The 9,440-nt window shown below is 41.1% G+C and overlaps 1 protein-coding gene across 2 annotated transcripts; it reads right to left on the bottom strand.

Annotated features, from left to right (window-relative positions):
• Positions 1 to 2,660: 2,660 nt before the first annotated feature.
• Positions 2,661 to 7,631, bottom strand: CRYBA1 (crystallin beta A1). Of its 2 annotated transcripts, none has more exons than XM_063444231.1 (6): positions 7,550 to 7,631; positions 6,407 to 6,471; positions 5,220 to 5,338; positions 3,918 to 4,059; positions 3,328 to 3,470; positions 2,661 to 3,006 (listed from the first exon to the last, which is right to left on the bottom strand). In XM_063444231.1, exons 1-6 carry the CDS (start codon positions 7,578 to 7,580, stop codon positions 2,859 to 2,861), a joined length of 648 nt encoding a protein of 215 aa, XP_063300301.1. In that variant the 5' UTR covers positions 7,581 to 7,631; the 3' UTR covers positions 2,661 to 2,858. The 2 variants fall into 2 exon arrangements, with proteins under 2 accessions (XP_063300301.1, XP_063300302.1); XM_063444232.1 differs by having other exon boundaries at positions 6,407 to 6,468; positions 7,550 to 7,630.
• Between the last annotated feature and the right edge of the window lie 1,809 nt (positions 7,632 to 9,440).

Here is a 9,440-nt window from a genome sequence, read left to right as displayed (position 1 = left end):
GCAACAAAGGGGGACATACAGGCTACCCTCCAACGAAACCTCCGACAAATATGGGAAGCCGACCTGGCAGCACTCAAAACAGAGGTACAAACACTGACAGCTCGCACCCAAATGACTGAGACAGACGTCCTTGCCCTGAAACAAGACCTGAATGCACTACACGACCAGGTACAACAGATGCAAGCTAATCAGGCCAACATTCTTAACCAAGCCAGCATACTAGACGATAGGGGCAGAAGGAAAAACATTAAACTCAGAGGAATCTCAGAGACAGTAAGGAACTACCACACTATATTAGAAGGCTGGTTTCATCCCTCCTCCCAACACGACAAGTGAAACATTTTACCTTCGATGGGGTCTACAGGATCACTAAATCCCCGCCAGCCCCCAACGCAGCATCATCCTGCGGTGCCATTCTCTAACGGACAAAATGGGCCTAATACACCATACAAATTCGAAACCAGCAACATTTCCTCTTTTCAGGACTTGAGCAGATCTACACTGATTACACTGATATGGCGCAAGGAAATGCAGCCCATCACTAAACTCCTCCAAAAAGCGGGACTACCGTACCGATGGTCAACCCCCAGGTCACTGCTGGTCACGAAGGAAGGGAAAACATACAAAGCAACTGACCCGGCAAACTGCCCTGCCTTCTTGACAGAGCTGGGCCTCACCCTGCAAGGGTTACCCATTCTGGGTACACCCAATACTCATCTGAGAGACTTTGAGGACTCCCCCTCTCCCACGTGTGGAGGAGAACGAGGCCCAGAACCCTGAACTCATCCAAACAAAACCAGTACACAAAGTTTATATTCTTGTTTTTTTCTCCCTTTCAATGTTCATATTATCACAATGTTTCTCATTTCGCAAAATCTCTAATCCGGAGATGCCACCCACACTCTCTTTCCTAGTCCCAAGCAGCAGGGCGGCAGCCCCGCACACCAACTCCAGCACTCCCCCCCCCCCCCCCCCCCAATGCCCTAGGGTTAAGGGACATATTCGAACATGGAGCGCTACACTCCACACCTGGATCTCAACATATAGGGAACATATAACCACAGCGCACGGCCACAATAGGTGTACCCCACTGATTAAATGGATAGACACGCTCTGAGCTACATCCCGTCCCCATATAGACGACACCCTACTAGCTAGGCCAAAGACCACCCGACACCGGCTCAACACATTTAGGGACCATCTAGACCCCAGCGCCTCATAGTGACACGGGTCTGCTAGACAACTGTGCTAGTGCATCGCTAGTTGTGCCTACCCCGCTTTTACTCCCCTCATTTCCCATCTGCAACCCTAAGACTAAGACCATCTGACACTAAAGGGGAAAACCATGCACCCACTAACAAACGGGGCTTGCTGGTTTTACAATAGGCAGATAATCAGTGTTAAATGAACTCTAAATACTGCTTTAGCTATAGAATTATAGAACAATACTTAGCTGAGAATTATAGGAATTGAAGTGTCTGCAAACTCTCGCTCTTTATTACGCTGTGTCAGAAATATAGGAATATATATAGTTGTTTTCCTATCTAGCATTTGATTTAAAAGAATGTCCATTGGCAAGTGAGGGAGAGTAGGGTACAAAGCTGAAGTTTGTAAGTAAGATTATTTTTTTTAACAAGTAAAATGTACCCAAGTATTACCTTTTTTTATTATTATTAGTGCCCTTTAGAGCCTAAAACTGAAAAATAATATATAATTTGAAACAAATATTGCACACCTTCCCAATTTTTTTCTTCCAAGAACAAATCTAGTCTTCATACCATACCAGTGGACACCTAAAGTTAGACCAAGCTCATGCTGAATATTTTATGTTAGCATGATATTTGAACTTCCCACGTGGTGGTTTCCCTACTAGCAGTGACGGCTCTCCACTTTAGACAATTTAGGCGGCCGCCAAAGGCCTCACGCTGACCGGGGTCTCACGGCCACCTAAATCGCCTTCCGGCAGACTGACCAGTCGGGTCCTCGGTCCATGACTTGGTCCCGGCAGCTTGCCCTCTATGCCGCCGGGTGCGAGTCCCCTCCATACAGTCTGCCTAGGGAGAGCCTTTTGCCGCCAGTCTGCAGCTCCACCGGGTGCAGAGCTGCAGACTGTGAAGTCAGGAAGACAGCCACTAGAGGTTGGATTAACCCCTAATGTAAACATAGCAGTTTATCTGAAACTTATATGTTTACATGTGAAGGGTTAAAACCTGAGGGACCTGGCACCCAGACCACTTCATTGAGCTGAAGTGGTCTGGGTGACTATAGTGTCCCTTTAAAGACAGTTATGCAATAAAAAAAAAATGTGTTTAAGTCCTCCTCATCTGAGGATTCCATGCAGATCAGAGTTTAAACCATTTAGTTTCCAGGAGTCAACATCTAAACAGAATATTCAATATGGTCTCTTGATTTAAAACAAAAAATACAAAAAACAAGGTTTGATTTCCCAAAGGACACATTGGGCAATTGCCTAGGTCACCAGTTTTTCTTTAGTGGTGATTCCATAGTTAATGACTCAGTATTGCCTCTCTCCCAGACAAACCATACTCCTTAATCCTTTCTCATGTTACCGATGACCCATCCCAATGTCTTCAAAATTAAACAAGATTCATTTTGATATAAATTAAGGTTCATAAAAATAAATATTTGCAAGACATCAGGTTTTTTTTCTGAATCACATTTATTTTAGCTGCTGGTACAATTAAGAAGTAATTTTACCAACAAGCATTCACAGTACATGAAAGGATTCTGTTTCCTCTAAATTAGCATTAAAAGAGATTGGTAGCACCATAATGAACTAGGAAATGGTGACCTCTCGCTAACACGGCAATAGTAGGTGACGGGAGGATCTGGGGCCTTTATTGTTGGATGCGTCGGATAGATTGGATCTGGAAGGTTTGGGCATGGGATCCCCATTCTCTCCAGTGCTTGTACTCTCCTCCATGATGATCGGACTCCATGATGTACTGGTAACCGCGGTATCCAGGATATTGATAGCAAACCCAGCTGAAATACAAATGCAAAATTAACATGGAAAACTGCCATCAATTTCAGGCAAAATTTAATATATGTTGATCTTTCTTTATATAAGGAGTAAAATTTCCCAATTTTTGTAGCCGAGTAAAATTACTGATTTTGGTAATAAGCATGTAAGTATGTTTTTGACTATGTCTTCAGCAATCTAGATAAAGGTTGTTGTAAAATTTTATTTGGCGATCTGACTTAGCACTGATTCCTCTGTATACAGCGGAAATGTCTTATCTTGTTGATAATATTCAACATTTTAGGTGTGTCATAGCACAGGTTTTTATTTGTAGTCATACTTACGCTCCACACTGAATCTTCATGGATCCCACCTCATTGTTGCACCAGCCCATGGCCTGCAGTGAGGGGTAGTCATCGCATATTTCCCACTGGCGTCCAATGAAGTTCTCTTTCTCGAAGATGACTAGTTTGGATTCCTTATGGTTCTGCACATGGAGTACATCAGATTTACATGAGAGGGGAAATGAAATCAGGCAATAAAACCATTCTGTATCACTTGAATTTTCACATATGTCTCGTTATTTTACCGGCAATATAAGTCCTAATGAAAATACCTTCAATAGAATTTTAAAAACTCAGTTACTTATTGAAAGGTTTGCATGGGCTGAGTTCAACACTAGTTTCTGTAGTGATCTTTTGCTTTTTAGCGCCTCTCTAATATGTTATACTTATTAGCCTTCTTAAAGAGATGTAGGGTTTTAAGTTTGGATACTGCATATTATTCATTGCAGACCACCTTTCATCCCTCCTCTGTTAAGCCAATTCAAAACCAAATATTACAATAGTGTATATATTTAGTATGTTCTAAGAATGTGGCAGCTAGCTGTGCAACCGTTTCACTTTGTCAGTAGAATGTCCACTATAACACTTACAGCAGAACAGACTGGGCGGAAGGACATCAGTCGCTCAATGTGATAGGCATTGCTTCCACTCCAGGCATCCCAGCGTGGGTACTCTCCTCTCTCAAGGACAAACTGCTGGCCACAGAAGCTAGTGTGTTCATAGCCTACCCAGCTGCATGGACACAAATAATTGGGTTAATTGTAGCATAGCACTGTAATGCTAGAATGTTATCGTCACATTTTAAAATACAAACAAGGTTTAGCATTGATTTTTTTTTTGTTATTGTACATAGGTTTTATAAGAAATAATCTGGTGATACACTTAGCATGTTTACATTCATGTCAAATCTCGGTGTTATTAACTAGGCTACACTATTCTAAAACTATACTGATTTCTGGTTAGATTTCCACATTAAAGGACCTTGTAATTCAACAGCATTTTTCTTATATAAATCCAGAGGAAACTGCAATTCACTTATATATAAGCTTGATCTAAGAGAATCCATCCCTCAATCTTTGTTTATTTTAAAAGATGTGGTGTTTCTGCAGAGTGCTGGGCTATATGTTTCCTTTGTAGAGCCATGGAGCAGGTGTATTCATTATTGCTATATGGATCCATACTGAGTACTAATTAAGGTTGTTTATTGGTTCATCTTCATTTTTGAATGCATTTTGTATAGAGTAGTAAACACACTTCTAACTGTGGGAGCTGCAGTATTGCAATTGTTTCAATATATTGCATTTACGGCTCTATCTACTGTTCTTAAAATGGGGATTGTAGAGGTTTAATTGGGGAACCTATCTCACACTTTTCATCCTGTAGTATGCTACTAGTTGGCCATAAAAGCACGTTGTCCCCATGTCCTGCAGCTCCCACAGTTAGTGGTGTGTTTAAATGCAGGGATTGTGAAGGAATAGCTACTACGGTACCCTGTCTGTGTTCTTATAGTAATTTATTAGCTTCCGCTAACATCTGCCCTATCAGTGTTGGCACCTGCCTACGTGTTATTGGACTATAATCCTAGTAGATCTCTGTTGGTGTTTGAATGACAGACAGGTTTATTTAGTAAAGTGAGATTTGCTTTGAATTCAAAGTGAATTGAAAGTAAATTTCAAATTTAAATCCAAAGTAGCCACACTGGTGCAATTCTAACTTTTGCCTAAAATTTAAAATTTGCGTTGAATTCCCTTTAAATTTCCAATCATTCTCACGTTAATGAAGAAGCCTGTAACAGTCAGTAGTTGGCCATCCCAGCTTTAAATGTACAGTATTGGGGTGCTGTGATGAATAGTGCAAGCCTATTGATTGGATTGGATATAGTAATTACTTACGCTCCACATTCCACCTTTAGAGATCTGATGTTGTCAAAACCACATTCCATGATGTTTGGGCATGATGCCGTAAACTCCATTCTCTTTCCTTGAAAGTTCTCTTGATCATAGACTGTGATCTGATGTAAATAAAGAAAATATGACTTTTCATGGATTTCATCTTCTATTACCTCTTTACATCCTCACTACTTCTATCAGCCATTGGAAACTGTTTTATGGGCGTTCTCTCAGGATCAATGGTTAATTATTTCCCAGCAGTTTATCCTTTAATAAAACTTAGCTAGAACATGTTTTAATGTCTTAATTTCTTTGGGTGATTTTATTTAGTGAACTAAGCTAGGGTATTGAAAACCAAACTGCAAAGGCAAATATGGGCTAAGATAGTTGATTTGGAAAAATTCTAATAACTCTGTTATAGTCACTGCTTGTTATTTAGAGTTAGAGAGGGTAGTGGATGCATGGAATAGCCTTGCAGCTGAAGTTGTAGAGGTTCACACAGTGAGGGAGTTTAAGCATGCGTGGGATAGGCATAAGGCTATCCTAGACTTAAAATAAAGCCAGGGACTAATGAAAGTATTTAGCCAATTGGGCAGACTAGATGGGCCAAACAGTTCTTATCTGTCGTCACATTCTATGTTTCTATCAGTTAAGCCATTTTGGTTCCCAGTTCACAACAATTCCCTTTTTATTGAATAGACACTATAGTGAACATTATGATGCTAAGATACTTGTTTCCTCTGGTTATTTTTCCCCGCTGTCCGTTAATAGTGATCGAGTGAGAAGTCGTGTGAGCCACATCATTTCTTTGTTATTCTATTTACGCCTATTATATGATGATAAAATTGATGTATTTCTGGTTTTGTTTGGCTAGTCTTATGGACTCTTGTTCCTGGTGCCAAAAGGGAGTCTATTTTGAGCAACAGGCATGACTATAACTATAATAAATACTACTCGCTTTAGCCATTTTTGGAAGTGTTTTTCTATATTTCATCCATGGAGATAAGAACAGATATGACATCAATCTTGTCCTTTACATTGCAGATCCACAGTCTAAAAACTCTTGCTGACTCAACTTTAAACCTCTGGGTTTAACATCTCATTAAACTCCTAGACAATTCTACTTTACATTGCTCATCCTCGTTTAAACCAGTAGGTTTAACCCTGTAATCTGAATTACTGGTATATACCTTCCAGGGTCCCAGAGGAACAGGGAGCGGGTTAGTCTGGGCCATTTTTTCAGAGGTGATGTCTTCTAAAAAAGGAAAACATGCAGATCAGTTCTCAATATTTACACCAGATGAACTTCAAAGCTGTATATCATCACATACAATAAATAACGGTTCAGCATTGTAGCTGTGTAATCGTGTCGGGGTATTGTCCTACTGTGACTCAGTATTTCTCAACATTGTCCTCAAATAGCAGGTATAAAAACATATTCCTGGCTAACAGCAAGTACGGCTAATCATTCTGTGAGCGTTGTGAGATGGATTTAACTGAAGCCCAGTCTGTGAGGTTACTTTGGAAGAAGATGAAGAAACTCTTTTTTGGACTACAGAGCGACTGATACACAAACCTCACCCAATATAGAAAAAGATAGCCTAAACAAAATACTGATATTACACATTATATTTCTAAAATTCCAAACTATAATTAACAACTTCTTGTAGTTATATTTAGATGTATTCCTTACTACGAACGGTCTAGACCAGTGGTCCCCAACCCAGTCCTAATGGACCACCAACAGTCCAGGTTTTGTGAGTATCTCCATTTGAATAAAAAAAGGAAATACATAAATCCTGGACTGTTGGTGGTCCATGAGGACTGGGTTGGGAACCTCTAGTCTAGAGCACCGGCAAGGCAAATGTATCAATTCCCATATCTCACGCTTCAGGTTATCCCTCCTTTGTGACATTTGCTGAACATTCGTTTTAAAGGGGCCAGGCAAAGGCAACTGTTCATAGGTTTCTAAAGCGAAGCTCTAGATAAGTAGGATGGGCCTCAGTTACCTTCTGTTATCACAACCGTTTCCACATTTCAAAACTTTCACAATCGAGGCCACCAGATACAGTTAGACTACCAGTCCCACAATTCATTTGTTGAGTAATTATGGGAATTGCAGTCCGAAAAGACTGGAAAAGCCAATTTTGAACATCCAAGCTCTAAATGAACAACACATTGCTATTTCTGAATGAAGTTTTTCTGTTGTCTCCATTGCCACCATCTTTAAAACATAATATTTACTCCCCCATTGAAAACTGTTTAATATGTTTGAAATGCTGCATCCTATAATGAATGCTACCCCCAGGATGGACCCATGTATGTGCACTCACCTCGCTCAGTCTGAACTGCTGGGATATCCATCTGGCACTTGCCTGTTTCAGCTCTGCAAGCCCCAGGGGTTTATATAGGCAGAACAGGGACTGGTTTTAATGCCAGCTTTTTGGCCAGTGTCAGCACTATGCAGTCTGTCCTATTGTCTCCTGCTGATCCCATGCCTCTTGTCTGAGTCTCTGCCCAGCAAAATGTACATTGCTGTCTGCATGAATGACTGCTGGCCATGACTTCACTTCCCTGCCTGATATCTAGTGGAATTTAGCAGATATTTATCTATACAAATTCACCTAGGTTGATTTATACATTTTATATATGTATGTATAATTATGGATTGCAGGATAAAACTTACAAGGAAAGGTTAAAGGAACTTAACATGTATAGCTTGGAGGAAAGACGAGACAGGGGGGATATGATAGAAACATGTAAATACATAAAGGGAATCAACACAGTAAAGGAGGAGACTATATTTAAAAGAAGAAAAACTACCACAACAAGAGGACATAGTCTTAAATTAGAGGGGCAAAGACTTAAAAGTATTACTTTACTGAGAGGGTAGTAGATGCATGGAATAGCCTTCCATCTGAAGTGGTAGAGGTTAACACAGTGAAGGAGTTTAAGCATGCGTGGGATAGGCATAAGGCTATCCTAACTATAAGATAAGGCCAGGGACTAATGAAAGTATTTAGAAAATTGGGCATACTAGATGGGACGAATGGTTCTTATCTGCCGTCACATTCTATGTTTCTATATATTTATATGTGTGTATTTGTTGTGAAATTATGTCTGTACTCTTTATAATAATTAACAATAGAAAACACTTTATTCAGCTAGAAACAAGAATGAGAGACATACTCTGATGTCATGTTTTCACCCCAGTATTAGGGACCTCCTTGTTCATTTTGGGACTGTGTTGTGTCTAAAATGGTTACTCCAAGCACCATGACTACTTAAGTGATGTGAAGTGGTCATGGTGCCTGGAGTCTGTATGTGCAATGTTTCACTTTGAAATGCTGCATACTGAGTTTAACCCCTTGGCTGCCAGAGTTGTAATTCCAACTCAAGTCATAGCGGCGTCATTAGAGCTGATTAATGTCAATTCTGTGCAAAATGGCAAAAGATGACAAGCTGCAGAAGCTGGAAGCTCGTTGTGACATAACCATCTGGTCACCTAGGACTGGTACATGTCTCCCCAAACGCCACCATTCTCTTAAAAAAATGATTATAATCATCATTATGTACCTCTCCAGCCAGCCCAGCACCCCTTCATATCTCCCCTTCGTACAGCTCAGGAGTCCTCCCAAACTGGCCAGGGGTCCACTGAGGCACGGTGCACCTAGCTGGGAGCATTCCAAAAATAGCCTTGAACTCTGGAGCAGATCGCAGAGTTGCTGTGATCTGCTACAATTTCTACAAAGGCGCCAGGGCCGGCAATCGGGGTACTTTTTGGAGGGGTGATAGAGGGAGTAGCTAGGCATTGAATGATACCAATGACTTGGAGGAGCTCCATGTACCCATGGAAAGCGCTGTCATTTTAGGTGACCAGGAAACTCTACCCAGCGTCATGGAACTCCACACCGGATTACACCTAACTCGGGCTAGTCACATCCGATCTGGGCATTTTGTAGACTAAGTGGGCAGTTTGATCCAAGCTTCCTGGGGACACTGGTTGTGTGGGGATGTGGGTACAGGAAAGTTATATTCTATTTTGTGCCCTGGTGCAATGGTGTCTGGCCGCTAATTAAATAACCAGGTCAGGCACAGACACCATGGCGCCGGGGATGTCGTAATTGTGTTGTTCTCCCTGGGGACCTCCTGTTAAAACCCCAGCCAAAAATGGTGACCTGTTTTACCAATAAATTAGTGCTTCTTCACCCTTCACTAAGTCTT

Source organism: Pelobates fuscus, chromosome 1 (assembly GCF_036172605.1).
Source record: "Pelobates fuscus isolate aPelFus1 chromosome 1, aPelFus1.pri, whole genome shotgun sequence".
Taxonomy (NCBI): domain Eukaryota; kingdom Metazoa; phylum Chordata; class Amphibia; order Anura; family Pelobatidae; genus Pelobates; species Pelobates fuscus.
This window is presented reverse-complemented; position numbering and strand designations above follow the sequence as displayed.

Coding starts and splice junctions, on each gene's coding strand:
- CRYBA1 (XM_063444231.1), bottom strand. CDS start 7,580: ATGGATATCCCAGCAGTTCAGACTGAGCGAG. Junction 4,060..5,219: donor CTAAAGGTGGAATGTGGAGC/GTAAGTAATTAC, acceptor GTGTCCATGCAG/CTGGGTAGGCTATGAACACA. Junction 3,471..3,917: donor TCCGCCCAGTCTGTTCTGCT/GTAAGTGTTATA, acceptor CTCCATGTGCAG/AACCATAAGGAATCCAAACT.